This window comes from Maniola jurtina, chromosome 3, assembly GCF_905333055.1.
Source record: "Maniola jurtina chromosome 3, ilManJurt1.1, whole genome shotgun sequence".
In the NCBI taxonomy this organism is placed as follows: Eukaryota; Metazoa; Arthropoda; class Insecta; order Lepidoptera; family Nymphalidae; genus Maniola; species Maniola jurtina.
The window spans coordinates 1,986,409-2,009,371 of record NC_060031.1 but is presented as its reverse complement, the minus strand read 5'-3'; the positions used below and the strand labels follow the sequence as shown (position 1 = coordinate 2,009,371).

Below are 22,963 nucleotides of genomic sequence, written 5' to 3'. Positions count from 1 at the left end.
TTAAAAATGAGACTACATCATCATTTATCCTCAGGTGAAATCTTTCAAAGGTCTAAACTTTCAGAGGCAGTTTGATTTACAATAAAAAACAGCAGTGTTTATACTATAACTAAATATAATTAACTAATTACTATTATAAATATTGCAATTTTTTACTAAAGCAAATATTTAGCAATTTTCTGACTTGTGCAGTTAGGTAAATTAATAAAATAATTTTCTCTAATATCTCGTCGATTTCTTATATTCTAATATTTCATTTCTGGCGTTTTTGGCCACCCATAGCGCCAGAAGCATCCCAGCTGCCTGAAATTAATACAAAAAATACAAGTGTAAATTAATTTATAACACCACCGACAAGTGAAGGTTACAGTAACTAGAAAAGAGCTGCTAACTTTCAAACGGCTGAACCGATTTTCTTGGATTATAGCTTAGAACACTCTCGATCAAGCCACCTTTCAAACAAAAAAACTAAATTTAAATCGGTTCATTAGTTTAGAAGCTACGATGCCACAGACAGATACACAGATACACACGTCAAACTTATAACACCCCTCTTTTTGTCGGGGGTTAAAAATATTAACTAGATGCTGAACTAGATTTAAAATTTTAAAAATCCCGTGGAAATTCTCTGATTTTCCGGGATAAAAAGTAGCCTATGTCCGTGTTCAGGATAAAAGTTATCTCTGCACCAAATATCCAGTATCCGCAACTTTGTATACAAGAATTAAGGTTTTTTAAAATCTCGTATGAACTTTTCGATTTTCTGGGACAAAAGGTAGCCTTTGTCCGTCTCCGGGATGTAAGTTAACTCAGTGCCTTCGTCAAAATCGACTTAACGGATTGGCCGTGATATATTTTATAATAGGTATTATATAAAGTATGGATGATAAATAAAATTACTAAATAATCAATAACTTACTTTTTTTTATTACTCACTAGGATAATATTTCAAGAATGATACCTCAAACCAGAAGCAGGTTACGGCAACCCCAATAAGCCAATCGGCATCGGATTTCAGCAATCGCAGAATTTGGTCTTCACACCCCACATTGTAGTAGCCAATGGCTCTAAAAATAAACAATTTACATATTTTTTATTCAATATCTCCTTTCAAAATGTTAGGGCAATGTCCACCACGCTGGCCAAGTGCAGATAGACAGACTTCAGAGAACATTATGGAAAACTCTATCCTCAAGATGTTTTCCTTCGCCGTCAAAGCAAAAAGTTTTTAATTTGTTTAATGCACATAATTCCAAAAAGTTAGAGTTGCGTGCCCGGGATCTAACCCCCGACCTTCCAAATAGGAGAAACTAGGCTATCCATTCCATCAGCCTGTATGCGTCCACTGCTGGACATAGGTCTTTCCAAGAGCGCGCCACCAAACACGGTCCTCCGCCTTCCTCATCCACCTCCCCGCCACCTTCTTCAGTTCCAGCGGGCTGGAGGTCGTCCCACACTACACTTACTGGTACGCGGTCTCCACTCCAGAACACGTCTGCCCCATCGGCCGCCGGTTCTACGAGAGACATGACCTGCCCATTGCCACAGGCTATCACGGCTCTGATATCATACTTACTGTATGCAAAACTGGTACAGCTGCTGTTTAGCATAAGCATTCTTAGCGCGGTGAGCTCTCGGACAGCAGGACACGCTGATTTTCTTCTGCACTGCCATGTAGTCTTCAGGGCCATTGAGACCGCAGCATTCGTACTGTGAATTAAGCTATTAGTGTGTCTACTACATCCTGGCATATTCATGGATCCTGATGCATTTGACAGTGAGCAATTGTGTTCGAGTTTTAAAATTTTTAGGTATGCTGTGCAAACCAATCAAAGGAGTGCTGGATACAAGCAATATACCGCGTTTGTGGAAGCCCCTACAAGAGAGCTTTATCCATCCTGTAGACATGCGACGTGTAATCACGATAGAATCAGCTTACAAAAACCATGTCATCATGATAGAATCAGCTTGCCTTTGCCGGGAATCGAACCCGGGACCTACCACTTAAAGACCACAGCGCTCGCCGCTGTATCAGTGGGTCGTCGTCTTTGATGTGGTGAAAAAATCCTCTCATAAGCTATCTATACTTCCAACACAAGGATATATATCTCAAAGATTTACTTGTACAGTTAAATTGAGATCTGGCTTTTTTTGACGTGACAACGTCTTATAATTCGATAGAGCCGGCTGCACGCACGAAAAAACATGACTCATGCGGCGTTACCTCGCTCTGAGGCGTTCCATGTAAGGCTTGAAGTGCAAGCGAGAGCGCGGAACGAGCGACAAAGAAGCACAATCGGCCTTTGTTGTCACGTTCAACTATCGTCAGTAAACCGACTTTACAGACAACCAATTTTTTTATTCAGATACAAGTTACTTGACTGCAATCTCACCTGGGGGTAAGTGATGATGCAGTCTAAAGTGGAAGCGGACTAGCCTGGAAGTGTGAAAACATACATTCGGTACTAACAGTTGTCTGCAGACTGTCCCACACATCAGTATGGGCATGGGCATCCAAGTCCGTGGTATTGCGGAAGAAGTCCTCTCGCAGCCACTCCGACAGCGTGAACTCAAGGCCGTAGCGCTGCACGGACACGTAGATCGCGATCAACGTCTCCAGCACCACCATTATCATCAGGAAACCGATGTACTGGAAAAATGAGAGGAATCACACTAATATTATAAAGGCGAAAGTTTGTATGTGTGTGTGTGTGTGTGTGTGTGTGTGTGTGTGTGTGTGTATGTTTGTTACTCCTTCACGCAAAAACTACTGAACGGATTTGGCTGAAATTTAGAATGGAGATAATATCCTGGATTAGCACATAGGCTACTTTTTATCCCGGAAAATCAAAGAGTTCCCACGGGATTTCAAAAAACCTAAATCTACGCGGGCGAAGTCGCGGGCATCGGCTAGTACTCTTATAAATAACAATTTGTATTTGAAGATTCAAAGGCGAAGAACAATTGATTGTTTGGAAAAATTGGTAACTTTCTTGGATTTTATTATTGCTCAAATTATTATTTGATTTTATAAAGATGCAGATAGATACTCGAAGGGCATATTTCACAGTTTTCGTGAAAAAAAGTTGAATGCATAAAAGTTTGTCAAGAAAGCTCAGACGTAGTAAATCCAAACTAACTAAGTCCCTTTCTAACTGCTATAATAGATCTTTTTAGTTCAGGTACCGCAGCATCTTTTGGGCTAGGTTTTTTTACCCAGAGCTTTATGTGTTTCCCTGAACGGATGTCACATTTATGTACGTATAAGGGCAAGGCCTCTGCCTCTTGATAAGGTTTGTATACTAAACCAATTCATCTACTTATCATGTTAAGTATCTTAACGGTTCTTTTGATAGCGCAAACGGAGCCAAAAGCAGCGATGGCTACCAGCATCAAGCAAAAGGATGTCACCCAAGCTTGACCATTGATTTCTCCTGCCCATATTTAAAAACTATAGCGCAAATTCATTTACCATGTAAAGAATCTTGACATTTCCCTTGACAGCGCCAACGGAGCCGAAAGCAGCGACGGCTACCAGCATCAAGCAAGCCGACATGATGATGACGTCACCCACGCTCGTGCCCATCGACTTCTCCTGCCCATATTGCTGCAGAGTGTTGATGTCTACCACCGCGAACACTAGGGCGCAAATCGCTGTGAGCTGAAACGGTTTAAAATAGTTTTTTACAAAAGCCTCAATAACCCAAAGGAATATTACTCATGGTTGTCAAGGCCATTTTTTTTTTTTTAAATAGTTAAGTACCTACTCACAATGCAACATCCGTTGAGCACGAGGAGCAGGATTTTGGCGCATCCTTTACCAATTTCAGAAAAATCAACTATCATTATTACAATTTATTTATAACCCTTTAGGTAAATAAAGATTCGAAACACTCTCCCCAGGGTCGGCCATGTGACTAAACCTCATATTCGATTTCTATGGTAAAAAGAACGCTATATTCGGTACACCACATGAGTTAACTTAAATAGGAAAATATTAGCATGCCATATAAGCCTTTATTGTTATAATACTTTCGAACTAAGTTTCCACAATCAGTATAAACCGATAATGTACCGCAGGTAATGTACACTTGAGACAATTCACATAATATGATTAATATTTTCTACCTATGGCGACACTCAAGATCGACTCTAAGTTTCCTCAATTTTGAAAATGATGTTCTAAGCTGTCTTTAAATTAAAAAAAATACAAAAGTGTAACTGTTTGTTTGTCTGTCTGACTGCTAGCTTTTCACGATCCATCCGTTCAAACAGATTTTGACGAAAGGTAGGTACAGACTACATAGATAATTTGCATCCTGAGAAATGACATAGTAGGCTACTTTTGGTACCGGAAAATCAAAGAGTTCCCACGGATTTTTAAAATCTAAATCCACATTGCGAATATCGTACTGCCTCTGTCGATAGGTACCTATAGTGCGCGACAGGTTGAGATGGCTACCGGGGTAGGGACACCCCGCACACCCTCACAGCTCCCGCGCTGACCCACTGCGAGCGAGTGCGGGTGAGTGCGGGTGAGTGCGGGTGAGTGCGGGTGAGTGCGGGTGAGTGCGAGTGAGTGCGGGTGAGTGCGGGGGTGCGGGACGTCCCCCATCTCATACCCCAATTGCCATCTCAACCTGTCGCGTACTGTACTTGCAAATGCCTTGAAGCACCTACCTATAATGGGAGAGGTCACACGGATCAATATACAAGCTACCTAGCTTTTGCATGTATTAACAATTTAATAAAACATCAGTTTATTGATTGCATATTATGTTTAATTTTTAATATAATTTTTAACATAAGTACCTATCAGTAATGTTTACTAAATTGTACTTACAATTACATAATGCATAACATTAAAAACATCTTTATTGATTTTATACATGAAATAAGAATAAATAAATAGTAGTCGGTACATACTTTAACACTTTACAATATGCGAGTAAGTAGATAAGTAACAAGCAAGGACGGGTAATTTTACTAATTTTTAATGTTATCAAAGTTACTAAGTTACCTTTAGTAACGTTAATAATACCTGTAAGTAATATCAATAGTAATATTCAACGTATTCAACCGTACATTTTCAGTATTCAACATTATATTTTCTATATAAGAGCTATAAGAGATAAATAACTATAGCTATCGTTATTCTTATTGTTACAAAAACACGCTTTCGTTAATACTTTATATCATGAACTGTCATCGAAAGTGTATTCTACGCATGTTTATGGATAAGCCCACTTTATAATTTACTTAGGACTTAGGAGTCCTAAAGGCATTTGATAATACATATACCTAATATCTAAATATTATAATAATACATTTAATAACATAATTAAATAATACCTTTCTCATAATCGAATAAACAGAAAACACTGGCTTAAATGACTAAAGTTAAACTAGATAGTAGGTAAATGTCTGTAGAAACATAAATTACCTATTGAAGTTTTAATTAAGAGAAGTTACTGTAGTAACTTTTAAGAGAAATTGAAGTTACTGCAGTATTATTTAAGAGCTACAATATTATTTTATGAAAAGCACATAGGTAGCATGATAGAATACAAAAATAATATAATCACTACGTTTATAACCGAATACAGAAACAAAATATCCCAAGCGTAGTGTTTTGAGTTGACATTAATTTGAATTGTCAAAAGCCAGATATTAATATCTACTATTAGATGCCCTTAAACGCATTAAGAGATGTCTCTGCATTCGACCGATAGAAGCATAGATTAGTAGAGTAACATTTAAGATAAACTTAAGTTACAGTAGGTAGTAATATTTAAGGGAAACTCAAGTTACTGTAGTAACATTTAAAAGAAACTTAAATTACTATGATAACATTTCAGAGAAACTTAAGTTACTGTAGTAACATAGTAGTAACAGAAAGAACTACAAACATGATAGAGGTAATCCAGTATTTGCTAGAAGAGGCAGCGTTCCGGTCCCAGCCATATACAGGACTCCTGAAAAGAAATTTTTAAATCAGGCTAGTATCAAACCTTCCGCACCGCTCCACTCCCAGGAACCTACTCATTTACACTATGCCTGTAGTTAAGCGCGCGTCCCATACTCTTTTAAACGTTCTTCGATAAGAAGGCAGTCTTAGGAGCAATTCCATATCAGGCGCTTAAAGTTACGTTACTTTGAACATCGATAAAAGCAAAATAAGTTGCACTTGTCAGGGCATGTTAGCTTTGGACGGAAATTTCACCTTTGATCTTAATTATGGAGGTATGAAATATGAATATTGATTTGTGCAACCCATTTCACTTTTATTGGTCGAGTTAAACATTAGTCAAGTAGTCAAAGCTTATCGGCAACAGTAATATAACTTTTAACCGCCGATTTAAACAGTAATCAATTAATCAAAGTTTATCGGCAACCGTAATATAAATTTTAACCGCCTGATATGCAGCTGGCCCTAAGTAAGAATGCACGGTGGAAGTATGTAAATAACCGGCGGTCAATTAGCCGCCACGATGTATCTGTTAAATAAGGCAAGGGCACACGGGCGGTTAAATGAACGACGCGCGGTCTTAAAGCCACCTAGATTTATGATTGAGGAGTTGACGAACAAAACGGTGTAATTTCACAAAGAAAAATTTTACGGGAGGAGCAAAAATTTGAATGAAAGCTTTAAAAGCTTTACTGTAATTATGCCGTTTTGATCGAAACCACAAACAGCAACTTCAAACAAACTTGAAACAGCTTCAAGTTTGTATTTAGTGTTCAGAATCATAGGCTTTGGATTCAAGACTGTTTGGTTTTCAGTGAGCCAGAAGATGTTCGATTGAAAAAAAATTGAAGAATTCGATTGAAGAATTTTGATCAGAAGTGTAATTACACCGTTTTGTTTATCACCGCTCTTCTATTTATCTACGCCTGACTTTCCGTCCGTGTTCCGTATGTGCGCGCACAGATACATTGCTGTATGATGAATCAACACACCTATTTGACCGCACCGGTCATTTAGCCTAAGATGGAGCGCGCTTGTCTAGAAGATGCCTATATTCACTCTTGACTTGAAGGTACTCATATTAAAATTAGGGAAAAACTGATGCTTGAAGGGCGTTCCATAACATAGCGGTTCGAATTAAAAATGAGAAGTAATAGTAGAGTTTGTACGTATCCGTGGAATTTTGACGACGTACCTACGGGTGCAGGGCAGATCTTGGCGATGCCCTGTGGAACTACAGTAAAAAGGTGAAGAAGGACCCAATAAATCATTACTCGCCAGCGAGCAAGAGATGCCAGGTTCGATTTCCGATTGGATTATTTAGGTTGTACAGTAGGTACTAGGTACATAATTACAAACTATCATATTCCTACCAACTTGAAGCGTTCCTGTTTACTTATATTACCAGCAGGTGAGAAAATCCTGCCTTAGAAAATTAAAAAAAGGCACTTTTAGGTTGGCCTGAAAACTCGTTAGGCAAAAGTTTTATCTTCGGGCTAAGCAGCATCTCTGAGCATTGCTTAGACCAATCGTGATTTCGGCATTTATTTGGACTATATAATACATAAAAAAATTGTTGTGGTCTTTATATTTTAGCTTCTTCGTTCAAAATGTATACAACCTAAGTACCTAACCTAAGTAAGTAAGAACACCTAAATGTGGTTATTATAAGAACACAGGGTTCAATATTTCCAAACGACATTTGCTTCTAATAAAAAACTACTGGATAAGTAGGTTTTTTATTGTGTGCTCTGCATATTTGATGAGGTTTATATATGGCTGAGTGATTCAAACGTTATTTTAATAGCAGGTATACCTACTTATCATAAAATTTATTTTACCTAATGCTACTAGTTTCGCTATCTAGCCTAGCTTTTCTGGTATCGTTTCGAGAATGTATGAATTTCTAAGCTTATCTGGGTACCTACCCCATTTCTCATGTTATAATATGATTTCTCTAACACGCTTTATAGATAAACCTGCTCAACTCAGTCCATAATTAATCAATTGAAATCAGAGGGAAAAGAGAAAAACAAACAAGTGTAATAAAAAAACTTTATCCAATTATAGTAAAAAAAAATAGCTGCTTTATTGACGACCTGTTTTATTACTTAAAAAGTAATGCGACACCAAAAATGATAATATTTTTGGTGTAAGTATATACTATATACCTATTATTCATAAAATTAGATCACAATGAGTCGAAACCAAGATCTTCAAACTATCTTAAAGAGCAATGAAACAAGTCTTAAAATATTAAAAACACTTCTGAATTCAATGGGATTGAATTCAGAAGTGTTATTAAAATATCTTCAAAGTTCAAATACGTGATTTACGACCGAATACTGAAACGGTATTTAATATTAGAGTGTGCCTCAAAATCGACGGTATTTTGCCCAAAGTTAAAGACAACCAAAAAAGTGATTTAAAATTTTAGTGTGCGTTTCAGTTTTCGGGAGTTACGGTAGGTCTTCACGAGGGTACATGTTTGACTTTACAAGCTGATTCAAATGAATGGAACATCTAGCATTGCTATGCTCTATAAGGTCGAAAAGGGAATCCAAAAAGTAACTCTACTTCTCATTATAAACAACTTTTAATATGGGACTAAATCTTAAATCATGACAGAATCAACTGTTTAACAAAAATGTCAATAATTCACTCGACAAATGTGTCCAAACGAACAGAAGGTTTAAGGCCTAAACAAAAATTGATTGTTTTGGTGAGTATTTTCAGGTTAGATACCCGTTTCCGAGTTATTTTGTACATGAATCTTGTTCGTCGAGCATGCATCCGCGTGGAGATCTATTTTTAAAGTTAACAAATAGGGAATTACTGGATGCCAATAACACCGCATGCGACGCGGCCTCCAGCGTTGCCAGTCTTCCTCGAATCGGGGTGGTCTGATCTTCCAAAGTCGTCAGCCATTGCGTGGAGGACGACAGCTCTGCCGAGGATGCTGTGGGGACCGTATAGAGCGATCACTTTGTCGTAGAAGTCAATATGACTCAGGCTATCATTGTCGAACTCAATGTTGCCAAGATCTCCAACGTGGCGCTCTGCATCTTCGGGATGGCCGTGTAATTTCTGCGTTAAGAGAAATGATAAGGATTTATTAGCTTATAACTTTTAAGGTGTTACGTACGTACTGGCATTATGGAGTAAATCGGATGGACAAGACTTTTTTTCATTTATAGACAAGTGCATTCTGGCAAGTAATAAAACAGCAAAAGGTGGAATGCTCTTGCCTAGAAGATGCCTATTCACTCTTGATTTGATGACAATTTTGGTAACCAAATTAAACTCATGAGATCTTGAAAAAATAGGATTGTGACAAAAATTTTCAAATAATTTGCCCTGAGTTGATCTACTTAATTAAGTAGACGTACAAAACAATCCCAAGTTCTCCGATTGTGCTGAGATTTTACGCTTTCTTTCCTTCCTTGATAAATAATACGAATGATTAGATCTTAAGCGAAATAAATGTAAGTGGCGATCGTTGTGATACATATAGTTAAAAGATATATCAATTTACGTTTTCAGGGTTGAAATGCGCTCCAGTAGAGAGGCACCCTCCAGTGATATCTCCACTCTCATGGACATGGAATCCGTATAGTCCCTTTGGCATGCCGTAGATGTGTCCAAGGATGTGGACCGTATCACCCTCTTGCGTAAAGGTCACATTGCCGTGGATGTCGTGGCCATCTGGGCTGGCCAGGCGAGCTACTGCGCGTAGAGTTGCTCCCTCCTTGCTTGTACTTGCTATGTGGGAATGGTCCTGAAGACATTGAAATGTTTTAAACTCAATAAGTATAAAAATTTACACAAATTTTCTCGATTTTATGTTACTGGTTGGTTATGTTACGTTCAAAAGATAACGTCAATGATAGCGGTATACAAATATTATTTAACGTTATACACGTATTTTTATCGTTACTTAATAATAAAATGCGCGTCATGTAAAGATGATGCTTTATACATGGCTAGAGATAGATGTATAATCACTGGTATAAGTATTGTTACTTTTACCGGTATTAATAATGGTATTGGTTTTTAGATCATTTTAATGGGTGTATCCGGGTATCGTTATTATTATCGTTTGTATACAGTAGAAACCTGCAGGACTGGTTATATTTTCTCTACTCTTCTGCTAAGACATTCCGTTGTGTTTATTAGCGAGTCTTTAAAATTCTTTAAAAACATTAAGTATCACCTATTACAAATCTTTATGACAAGTTTTGAAGGATTTTGAAAAGATACTACTAAGTACTAACGTGGTATCAATTTTATAACTATCGATGTAATATAAATAAAGGAGCTGGCGAACAAAACGGTGTAATTACACTTTTGATCAAAATAGTTTTTTTATCCAGACATTTTTGGTCCTCTGAATATCAAAATCTGAACTCATATCAAAGCAAAACGGCCTAAAAATGTGCTAAAATTGAGTTAAAAGTTCGTGATTTTGATCAAAACGGTATAATTACAAAATGGTTTCAGAATTTTTCGTTTAGTTTATTGTTCCATCTATAAAATTCTATTACGTGCAAATACACCATTTTGTTCGCCTCAATTATTATCATAACAAAATTATACTTACATGGCCGCCATGGCCGGCAACGAGCAGCGCCGCTGACGCCAAGAATAATAGCTGATACATCATCTTTTTTTTTTCTATCTGTAAAAAAGTAATCAGTCCAAATGAAACATGAATATTGAATATAGATCACGTCATTCCTATCTCGTTTTCTACATCCCTGTATAGTTTGCATGAGATTAGACTTGGTAAAATGGGAACAATTCATAAAAGAAATCAGGACGTTCTCCAACTAAAGACGTTTTTAACATGCTGTTAGCACTATCATATTATTTCATTATTCGTTATGTTCCAAACAAAGGTAGTGTGGGTCTCATTTGAATAGGTACTTAACTACTAACCAATCAAACTCAATGAATTTTTTTTTCTTTTTCGTCTGGCTTTACAAAGATTAGCCAATGTCAAGTTTGTAGTTATTTGTATATAACAAGTTAGTTAAACTATACAAGTATGGACCCCGTCTGTGCCTGACATACGCACGGCACCCCTTTAGAGCGCTTTCCAGTCAGTTTTAACAAAAAAAAAACACTGCATAAAGGCAGAGCACGCTCGCCAGCTAACACCAACACAGACGAAGTCCCAATGAAATTTTGTAGATAAGTTCTATTAATCTATTTATTTATGTCTGTGGTTTTCCAGATTTCTGTTACGACACGGTCTCACGATTTTTCAAGTTTAAAACTATGTAGTTATGTTTACAGAAATCTGGCAAATCATAGGCAAAGGTATTAGTTTTTTAAATGAATGTATCTAAAAAAATTACATCGAGTTTGATTAGTTAATATTCAAATGAGAACCATCCAAACTACGTTTGTATGGACCACTCTTAATATTTAGTTAACTCGTAAGCACCGTGGCTTCGTTAGCCAAAACAGAGTTGTAATTAAAAAATATATGTAAAGTAATAAAGAATCTGACAACAAGCAAAGATTTTCTGAGCTTTGACTAAGTATCTAAATAATTGTTCCTTGATAATCTCGGATTAAGATAAATAATACATGCCACACTCGGTTAATTTAGTACACATCGCATGTAACTAAATAGGTATGATTACCAATTAGCCAGTCAATAGGTGTAGTACATTAATTATTAACGTTTATTGTTTACGCTGCAAATCTTGTTGAACAGACAATGACTATTTATCTCACCTACCTAGTTAAGTAACTAATCATGCAAGAAGTCTCTTGTAAATTGCGATAGGTCTTAGGTAACTAAGGCAACCTACAGGTACAAGTAAGTATCTGGACCAGGGCAGGTATCCCTTGTTAAAATATTCATTTTTGTAAGTAAATCCACTTTAATATGCCTACCCACTTCATAAACATATTTCTCAATTGATATGCTAATATTTTACGGTTGTAATTAATAATAATTAATTAATCAATTAAGTTAAATTAATTAATAAGGTTAATTAGCAATGTTAGTTATTTGTCAAAAAAGACCATACCTTATTGAAAAATAACTAAGTTTCTGAGTAACTCATTGACAGATTACAAATAGAATAGGTTCGTATATTAGGAGGTTTAGTAGATAATAATAATTCAATGGTTAGAATGCAAAATGTGAGTAGGTTGCTTTATTTTACTACCGTCATAAATCTCAATAAAAAGTAAATGGGCAATATAGTACTCATATACGGTCTACTTATGACTAAGGAACAGTCAACACTGACACCTGATTTTAATTTAATACCTCTTATGGGGATTAAATTATTCGTGCTATAAATTATAATAAGGAAATAGTAATTTACCTATCACATTGTTAGCAACAACATTCTTTAAATTGCAATTGAGACATATTTTTCTTATTATGATCAGTTACTTTAAATGTGGAATAAAAATATTCGAAGGCTATATTTTTACAAAATACGTAGATACCTAACATAATGTTAATATTGACTTTTATGTTGAGAATTACATTGTAACTAGCCATTCTTGTTTCAAGTTACTTTTGCTTTAAATAAGGAAAAATGCAATAATAATAATTTGACTGCGTGACTGATTATATTCACGGTCAAGATAATTGTACAATATGGGTATTGGGTAGGTACCTATGTAAATACGCTCTAATTTTGCAACAGGTAGGTAAGTATGTCTACAATTACAAGTACGTAATTAAATCATGAAGATTATAATATTATTATTGTAAAGGTGAGTGACCGCTATAATGAAATAATACGACCTTTCCAGTGCAACCAGTGTGTACTCTGTGACCTTTTAAACCAATCAAACTCAATGAAATGGAGATACGTTCTAGAAGTACCTTTAAAGTACTTAAATCTTTACATAAATCTTTGAGTACGTGTAAGTAAATTACACGTACTCAAAGATTTATGTAAATGTTTGTGCTCGATTAACAGTACTTATAGTTAATCTATCTTTAATCTGTGGATATGTTACATAGCAACATTGTTATCTGTCCAAAATGTATAGTATTTTTTGACCAAAAACAATATGCCTATTGCTAAAAACTTACCTATCGACAAATTACAGTTAGTTACTTAGATTTATTTATTCATTCCGACCGTAAAACTGCACATTTTTACAGAAATCTGCAGGTCTTTCTCGCAAATTTGTCCATAAATTATTAGCCTATACTTAGCACTAGGAGATAATATAATAGATAGATAAAGCTATCTCTATCAGTGAAAGAATTTTCCGAATCGGGTCATGAGTCTCGGAGATTACCACTTAGTTAATCTAAATTTTTATTGAATTGAAACTTTGTACAGTTGTTATTGACACTTCCATGAAGGTTTCTGACACTATTACCTCATAATAAGTACAGTAGGAACATCAATGTACGAGTCATTCAAACAAAGAGGCATTACAGCCTTTAATAGCAACGCATTGTACCTACCTAGTGAGTGATAAAATCTCGTACCTATCTGTGCCTATACGATACAAGCACATGAGTAGATTACAAGTACGGTATACTTAATATCTCCGGAAAATGAATTGAGCGTGACTAACTGCGTAGCCTTGTGCATACATAAGTCTACTTATAGCAACAAACTTATTAGGACCTTCAATTACCTTGTTTACAAGTTTTTTTTAAAATAAATATTTCCATTAGTAATTTAAATTAAAATGATCTTATAAACCGGATGAGAAAGAGACAAAGCATAATATTGATAAATTATTCAGGATGTGTGATAAATTGAATATGAACTTGAAAAGAGCAACCGCCGAGTTTCTTGCTGGTTCTTCTCGGTAGGGACGGCATTCCGAACCAGTGGTAAATTTTTTTGACGATTCAAAAGCACTTGTAAAAGTTTAATTGAATAAAAACATTTTGAATTTTGATGAATAAATTGGCTGACGAACAAAACGGTGTAAGTACACTTCAGTTCAAAATACTTTTTCCGGATGTTCTTGTACAAATCTGAACTTATTTTCAAGCAAAACGGCCTAAAACTGTGTTGAAATCGAGTTCTAAGTTCATGATTTCCATCATTGAATAAAAAGTACATGAATTACTCATTTTCAAGCAAAACGGCCTAAACTCTGCTAAACTTTTAATGAGTCATTCAAAATCATAGACATACTCTTCAATTTTATTGTATTTGTACCTTTAAAACAATGTAATGTAATGACCTAATCATTCACTTATTAGATTCTACGTGGTTGCTACTGTGAAATCGTAGTCATCGAAAAAAAATATACGTAGAGAACTCACCACCACCTTCAACAATATAAACCCGAGTAAGATTTGATAGGCATTGCACTGAGTTTATATTGCATCAACTGTTACACTTAGATAAGCCATACTTACTTAATAAGAATGTAAGATGTATGTTATCACCCCCATAAAAAATTTAGAGATTTCTTTTATTTAACAGGGCTCTCTCCGTCACTCGTTTCCACTCGTTTCATACAATCGTAGTTCCAATTTCATTTGAATATTAAGCAACCAAAGTCCATGAAATTTTGCTGACATATTCTAGAAACTAATATCTGTGTCTGTGATGTTTTAGATTTTTCTAAAAATATGTAGTTTTAAAATTACAGGGGCTCCAAGATTTGTATGAAAATTTTAAGACCGCGTAACTTTGAAACCGAATATTTTAACAGAAATCTGGAAAACCACAGACATGATATTAGTTTCTAGAATATGTCTGCAAAATTTCATGGACTTAGGTTGCTTAATATTCAAATGAAATTGGAACTACGATTGTATGAAACGAGTGAAAACGAGTGACGGAGAGAGCCCTCTTAACAACAATTCAGGACATTCGTTTAGTGACGGCGAGCCTTTACCGTAAATATTGTGCTTAGCTGTTGACCTATTTTATTCAAATTTTCTTATTTTTACAGATAATTAAATTTCCTGAGTTTGCACATTCGTAAATCATGACCTAGGTACCTTCGTAGAGTATTATTGCATTTTTATGGTCAATCAGTAACAACTGCATCTTTCAGATATTTACTAGTTCATCTATGTTACCTATTCAATTACACTTCACACTAATATTATAAAGGCGAAAGTTTGTGTGTATGTGTGTGTGTGTGTATGTGTGTGTGTACGTGTGTATGTTTGTTACTCCTTCACGCAAAATCTACTAACGGATTGGGATGAAATTTAGAATGGAGATAGATTATACCCTGAATTAGCTCATAGTCTCCTTTTTTCCGGAAAATCAAAGAGTTCCCACGGGATTTTTAAAAACCTACGTCCACGCGAACGAAGTCGCGGGCATCAGCTAGTAAAATATTATTACGTAGGTAGCCAACATTTACACTTGGCCATTATCGTTGGACAATAGATGAGAATAATGTATTAGATGGATTTTAGTTTTTAAATTGCCGTGGAAATTCTTTGGTTTTCCGGAATGAAATGTGCCTACGTCCGTCTAGGGTTGCAAGCTTCGGATATGCCTTGAAAAAGTACCACACACACACAGATAGACAGTTTCGCATTTATTGTATTAGTATGGACAAAAAGTGAATATGGTGATAACGTGCAAAATATTTTCCTGGACACGTGATACTCAAATTAATTAATTTCATGAGAATTTTCCTTGAACAAAATTGACAGAGATCAAGATCTTATCGATTGTTTTTAACATCACAAAGGTAATCAGTAATCACAGTGTGATTGAAAGTCATTGTTCATATGCATACATAGGTACCTATAACGTACCTGTTGTTTTTGTTTACTTCTTTACCAAGTACGAATATATCTTACTGATAACTGAGTTTGACCCTATCTCAGTTGCAGAAATGTTTTCAGTTAAAGCTCAAGTAAACAAATTTTATTTAAGAAAATCACCAAAAGATAGAGCGCACCTAGAAAGTTAATCACTCAGTCAATACGAAATAGTTAAACAATGATTAATCAAAGATTAGTGTTCAAATTCATCAAATTTAATTTAGTACAATAGTTTTGTTTGTTTATTTACTTTAACACTGAAACAACATCGATGTGAAACAACAATTTGAACATCATTCAAATCCTAATAATATTATTGACGTGACAACGTCTTATAATTCGATAGAGCCGGCTGCACGCACGAAAAAACATGACTCATGCGGCGTTACCTCGCTCTGAGGCGTTCCATGTAAGGCTTGAAGTGCAAGCGAGAGCGCGGCCTTTGTTGTCACGTTCAACTATCGTCAGTAAACCGACTTTACAGACAACCAATTTTTTTTAATCGCGAAAGTGTGTTTGTTTGTTGGTTTGTCCTTCAATCACGCCGAAACGGAGCAACGACGTGATTCTTGCATGGACAATGGATATATAAATAAAGTCTTTGAGAGTACCTACCTAACATACCCTTCTGTTTATCCCAGATTTAAAGATTCAAGTGATATTAAAAGAGTTCTCACGGGACAAAGACCTATAAATCACGGGATTTTAAAAATCTAAATCTACACGTACGAAGTTGCTGGGGGTACCTAACTTACTTAGGTACCTATCAACAATTTCAAACTGAATAAAAATTACTATTTTAGCATCATCTTAGCATAAAAAAAGCAAATAAGCCGGAACAAAGGCTATTTTTAACCGACTTCCAAAAAAGGAGGAGGTTCTCAATTCGTCGGAATCTTTTTTTTTTTTTTTTTTTTTTTTTATTTTTTTTTTATATTTTTTATGTATGTTCCCCGATTACTCAAAAACCCCTGGACCGATTTGGAAAATTTTTTTTTTGTTTGAAAGGGTATACTGTGCAGGTGGTCCCATATAAATTTGGTGAAGATCTGATGAATATCTTCGGAGATGGAGAACAGAACTCCTCAATGGATAGGAGCAAATTGCTCGCGATCAGTGTAATAGCTTAGTAAACAGTAGGGTTTTAACTGGGCACAGGGTACAGTGGGGCCACTAAAAATTGTGAAATAAAAAATTTTCAAAAGAAAAATAAAACCGACTTCAAAAACGACAAACACTAAAAAGTAAAAAATAACTTTTGTTTAGCTACACGTGTAATGTACCTAGGTATGAAGTCGGGCGAGCTTCACTCTTGGATTTCTAATTTTGTTTTAATATGCTCGCTCGACTTCATACCTAGGTACATTACACGTGTAGCTAAACAAAAGTTATTTTTTACTTTTTAGTGTTTGTCGTTTTTGAAGTCGGTTTTATTTTTCTTTTGAAAATTTTTTTAGTAGGTAAACTTATATACTTTAGTTCATTAACATCAGGCAAACTTTTTGCATGATTTTTTTCAAATAAAATGTATCTAAATTCAAATTCAAATTCAATGATTTATTCAATAAAATGTAGGTACAATATGTTGGAATAATGTCTGATGAGCCTTATACATTTTACCACTATAACTGGTGTTTGAATATTATCTTAAATTCAATTAAATAAGTAGGTACTTAATTAAGGCATCAGCCTAACACTGTACCGCCACGGCCTAACTTACAAAGCAGTTTTTTTTTTAGTTCACTTATGTATTAAACCTGGGCATCTTTTCTTGCCTCACAAATCCTTTCACACGGAAATACCTACTTAATTTTATTATGACACCGAGTTAACTTAACGACAGGTTTAGTTCACATACCTGTCTACCTAAATACCGGGCATTTTCTTGCGTGAACTTGGCCTAATATTAAGGTAGTAAGTATATGACACAGGACAAAAGTTCACATAAATACCGGACAAATTTTCGTGATAAATGAATAAATGCAAACTATCACTTTTACTAAGTAGGTAGGTAGATATATAATGAAAGACGTTAGATACTCAAAGATATCTGATGCTTGTATCTATGCTTGTATCAACACAATTTTCGGAAGATTGACTGAAGTTATCAAAGTAATCTATAGGATAAAACAATATAATCTTTATCTCAGTACAAGAATACGACTTACCTTCGCGGGGTCCGGTCTTAATGTGTCTCAATGAAATCTAAAGGCATACTCATTTATTGCAAGTAACTGACCAGCATAACCTGATCTATTTTGCTCCAGCGCACAACAGACGCAGAATGTGATTCAAGACCTCGGGGCTAGTTGTGGGGGTCATAGTATTATGGTTTTACGGACCGGTTTAACAGATCCATACAACTAAGTGGCAAAAAGTTCGTGCAATAGGGATGTGCGATGCTCGATAGCGCAGTTAAGTGCGGATGTCCGCAACAGAATACATCCTGGTGATTTTGGTAACTTTCCAGTTCCTATTGTATTATAAAACTGGCGACCGCCCGCGTCTTAGCTCTCGTGAGAAATCTAAAAAAATCTTATTCTTTGTCTATCTACAGTAGGTATAAAAGTAACCTGTGTGCAAAATTTAAGCTTTCTAAGTTAAATGGTTTGGGCTAGACGTTAATAAGTCAGATGAGTGTGTCAGGACTTATCTTTTTATTGTATGATAAACTAAAATAATTAAAAGTACAACGTCAGGTGTACTAAATATCTCGCACTCAAATTCTTACATGAAATCATTTTGGTAAATAATTTTTATCAAAACTAAGATTTCAGATAAGAAAATATCTTGTTAGAGTTAAATATAATGTATCTAGTAATTAGTGAATGACGCACTGGATCATCCAAAAGAGAGATCTGTTCCAATTGGTTACATTTTGAATTAGATCACGTTTTTTACTACCGTAAATATTGTGGCGATCTCCACATTAGATAAAGATACCTATTCGAACTCGTTCGGATGACTCTACTCGCTGCGATGAAGCAACTTACACTGGAGACTAGATGTAGCCATAGTATTTTCAGTCTCCCTTCTCTCCCCATAAATTACTTATGTTATGAGTCAAATAAATAATCGATAAAAAATCCGCATCAAATATATCATTCCGCACAAAATTACCTACTCAATTCGATAAATAGGTAGGTAATTTATTATCGATGCATGCACATTGCACATCCCTAGAGCAATCGAAGACATACCTAATGCGATATAGTTTATTGCTTATGTAAATATGTGATAAATATAAATAAATAGAGAACAACATTCGAGAGATCGAAACGAAATGAAGAGTGAATCCAAACCCGTTTGGAACCAAGTGTAGTAAATTGTTGCACAATGAAATGTAACATCAATTATTTCCATACAACGATTTGCAAGTACTTTACTTATTGACACATGGAACATTATGTAAAGATAGCACTATTATTAGACCTGTCAAATGTCAATTTCGTTACACCTACTTCTCGTATACCTATCGAAGCGTCATCTTCTAAGAATCACTTTAGTTCTGGTATCAAGGGGAAAATCTAACAAAACAAACCTAATTAGTAAGTAGCTAGTAGCTAGGTAGGAATGCCTGGCTTATATTTTTATTAATTATCTCTAATCATTGATATATAATGTATTTAATTTGGTTTTTTGTCTAGGTAATGCACCCAATATCTACTCGAAATACATATCTATGCTAGAAAGGAAAAATAATAATAATTACAGTAATTCTGAAAAATAGCGTAAAAACCTTGCAGGAAAAGGTTATTTTTTTAGATAATTATTAGTACATCGAGGATATAAATACAGAAGAAAATCAGGAGTGCCAGTGTATCTGAAATACCGTGATAAGACACTCCTTTCGGTCGGTTTCTGTCATATTTTCGCGTGGGTCCCTTAATTTTGAAGATCGTGGCTACATCGAGATATCACCTTCTTCACGTTGCGCCATTTTTCCCTGTTAGAGGTCGTACGGAAGGCATTGCAGGCTGTGTCGACCGCTTCTCTTATCTGGTCGGACCAACATCTCGGGCAGCGTACGCGGTATCTCCTTCCGGCTTCCTCCGATCTTGCCAGTGACCAAGAATTCCTCTATGCTACTCCCGTTTTACCCATCAACGTGATCGAAGTAATCGAGCATCCACCGCAGACAGATGTATGATAGCCGCATCGTTATTTTCAATGTATTTAAGATCGGGTCGTTGGTCTTATGCTCCGTCCAAGAAATATATAAACAGTTGAAAAGATCTACCGCCGAGTCCCTTGCTGGTTCTTCTCGGTAGGAACGGCATTGCGAATCAGTGGTAAATTATTTGACGATTCAAAAGCACTTGTAAAAGTCTACTTGAATAAAAATCTACTTATTCTATTCTATTTCTATTCTATTGAGCATCCGTCTCCAGCACCCCCACATTTCGAATGCATCAATCCTTTTCACATCATACTCATGTGTGGTGTAAGATAGTCTACGAGTAAACCTCAACCAAAGAAGACGTGTTTTCCTTTCAATACTCCCCACTCTCTCTGACACTCTTCAATAATATCGTCTCTAATTAAACCTTGTATTTGTTTCTTTATTTGGTTGAGAGTCATCTGGAAATACTTCACTAATACTGTCTAATTGTTTTTCTGTGCCTTTGTTTTTATTATCATCAGTAATTTTGCTAACTTCATTTGAAGAGGTAAAACTATTGACTGGTGTTGTATCTTCATCATTCGATTCCAGAATGTTATCATCATAATCATTTAATTTGCCCCATGTTTCACGTAATCTTTTTAGATTTAGTAGGTCCTTTAGATAGAGATGAGGAAGGAAATGTCTACATACTCACACTCCAGTGTGAACTAAGTAAATTTGTAGAAGCTTATCCTATTAGAAATAAGGAAACGAAAACTGTAGCTAGAGCATTTGTAAATAACTTTATCTTAAGATTTGGAATCCCAAATTGCCTGGTAAGTGACAGGGGATCCGAATTTTTATCTTCAACGATGACGGAGGTATGTAAATTATTAGAAATTGAAAAACTAAATTCAACTGCTTACCACCACCAAAGTATAGGTTCATTAGAAAATACACATAAACACCTAGGTGCATTTCTGAGGATAATGTGTGATAAACAACCCGAAACTTGGAGTTATTGGCTACCCTTTTGGTGTTTTTCATATAACAATACCGTTCATACATCGACCAAATATGCCCCATATGAATTAGTATTTGGTAAAAGTTGTCGAATACCAAGTAGATTAAGTAGTGATGTAGAACCATTATATAATGTAGATAACTATAGTTTAGAATTAAGATATAGAATGCAAGTAGCGCAAAAGGACGCTCGTGAAAATTTAATACAATCAAAACTAGATAGGAAATGTAAGTACGATAAAAAAGTGAATACAGTGACATATAAAAAAGACGATAAAGTGCTAGTGAAAAATGAGTGCGGTGGAAAACTTGACTGTTTATTTGAGGGCCCTTATACAGTGATAAATGACGTCGGACCAAACGTAATAATTCTTAAAGATAACAAAAGTGAAGTAGTACATAAGAATAGAACTAAGCTTTTTGTTCCTAGTTTATAAGGTATAGAACCACCTGCGAGTGGAAGTAAAAAAAAAAAAAAAAAAAATGTAAATTATTTACGTTACATTTTTCTTTTTTTCTCCTGCCCCGGTGGTGTGGTGTAAGATAGTCTACGAGTAAACCTCAACCAAAGAAGACGTGTTTTCCTTTCAATACTCCCCGATCCCCGCACACCTCACATGCACCAGGTAGGTACCCATAAATACGAAAGCGTGTTTGTTGGTTATTGCAAGGATATACCTACTTAGTTAAAGTCGAGTGTGAAATAAGCTACTTTACCCTGGAAAAAGAAAGAGTTCCCACAGAATTTTTAAAAATATAAATCCATGCGAGCGAAGTCTCGGGCATTAGCTAGTTGGTAAGAATATAAGCAAGACCGATAGGTGTCGATAGCAAGGTGAGCATCCTCATCAAAACCAGAAATTGTAATTGCATTGCAATTGGTACGACAGTCGCTAGCAAAACTGAAAAAAAACGGACAAGTGCGAGTCGAACTCGCACACGATGGGGTCCGTACCATCGTACAAGATAGTCTATAAATTATCTAGATATATAGGTATCTACTTTTTAATTTGCATGAAGTTTGCCATCTTGGTTTTTTACTATTTGTTGTTATGGCGGTTTTAGAAAAACTCTCTAGTTTCTACCTACTACAGATCATGAGATACAACCCGCTGACAGACCAACAGATAGACAGACGTAGGGACAGAGGAGGCTTAGTAATAGAATCCCGTCTGTAGGGGTGACAGAACTCTAAAAAGCAATTATTATTGCAAGTAAAAGCCATTAGCAGTGTTTTGAAAAATGTATCAATATATCAATATAGCTCGAACGCCTTGATCTAATTAAACTCAATATCGAAACGACAAACAAGTTTTCAAAGCCCGACTGGCCTAAGGTAATGGTAGTACATACTACCTTATACCCGCGACTTCGTTAATTTGTAATACTAGAGGCCTTCCACGTCTCATTCTATATTTACTATATGCCCCACGTCTCATACCTATATTTCCTATAGGTAGATGTATTTTTTACATTTTACATTTATTTTACATTTTCCTTTAATTTTCAATTATAACCTTCCTGTTTATTTTAATTAAACGGAGCTTAAATGTACACGCTCTAAGTATTTGATAGAGAACCTATTTAAGATAAGTGTCTTGTTTAGCTTAGAGTTTACTTTACTGTTCCAACCTACGCTTTCCATTTATTTATTCACCCTAATATAGCTACCCTTCGTGCATACAGTATATAGTATAATGTAACTCCGAGTATACAATATACGTCCAAGGGTGACTGTTTTAGGGTGGATAAATAGAATAATGAAAAACGATATACCAACGCCTGTGGAAAATTCTATTGCAATCTCACAGGAAAAGCTATAAAGTAAATCGCGCTTGTAATTCAAAGAGAAGTTTCCCTTTCAGCTAAGTATCTAGAAACGATTAGATATAATATTTTCTGCTCCAATTAGGTATATTATCTTAAAACAAGTAGGCAAGTATCTATTTAGAAAATGTAAACAGACTTACATAGTTATAATTTTCCGAAGACGTAAACAAAGTTATCACGTCGCACTAAGTAATCACAACTATTACTTAACCTTGCACCTCACAGTCACTAAACAAAATATTATTTGTAGCCTAAGTATTATTAAAATATGGTTACATCAAAAACCACA

The 22,963-nt window shown here is 35.5% G+C and overlaps 2 protein-coding genes across 3 annotated transcripts; both read right to left on the bottom strand.

Moving 5' to 3' along the window:
- Positions 1 to 196: 196 nt before the first annotated feature.
- On the bottom strand, positions 197 to 3,967 carry LOC123881132 (23 kDa integral membrane protein-like). Its single transcript, XM_045929739.1, has 6 exons — positions 3,772 to 3,967; positions 3,473 to 3,661; positions 2,471 to 2,650; positions 1,577 to 1,710; positions 962 to 1,067; positions 197 to 303 (listed from the first exon to the last, which is right to left on the bottom strand). Exons 1-6 carry the CDS (start codon positions 3,844 to 3,846, stop codon positions 220 to 222), a joined length of 768 nt encoding a protein of 255 aa, XP_045785695.1. The 5' UTR covers positions 3,847 to 3,967; the 3' UTR covers positions 197 to 219.
- Positions 3,968 to 5,799: 1,832 nt separating this feature from the next.
- On the bottom strand, positions 5,800 to 22,930 carry LOC123881140 (superoxide dismutase [Cu-Zn] 2-like). 2 transcript variants are annotated; one of them, XM_045929753.1, is made up of 5 exons: positions 22,815 to 22,930; positions 10,569 to 10,646; positions 9,504 to 9,746; positions 8,805 to 9,055; positions 5,800 to 5,975 (listed from the first exon to the last, which is right to left on the bottom strand). In XM_045929753.1, the coding sequence occupies exons 2-5, from the start codon at positions 10,629 to 10,631 to the stop codon at positions 5,870 to 5,872; spliced, it is 663 nt and encodes a 220-aa protein (XP_045785709.1). In that variant the 5' UTR covers positions 10,632 to 10,646; positions 22,815 to 22,930; the 3' UTR covers positions 5,800 to 5,869. The 2 variants fall into 2 exon arrangements, with proteins under 2 accessions (XP_045785709.1, XP_045785708.1); XM_045929752.1 differs by lacking the exon at positions 22,815 to 22,930 and adding an exon at positions 17,885 to 17,992 and having other exon boundaries at positions 5,801 to 5,975.
- Positions 22,931 to 22,963: the final 33 nt, after the last annotated feature.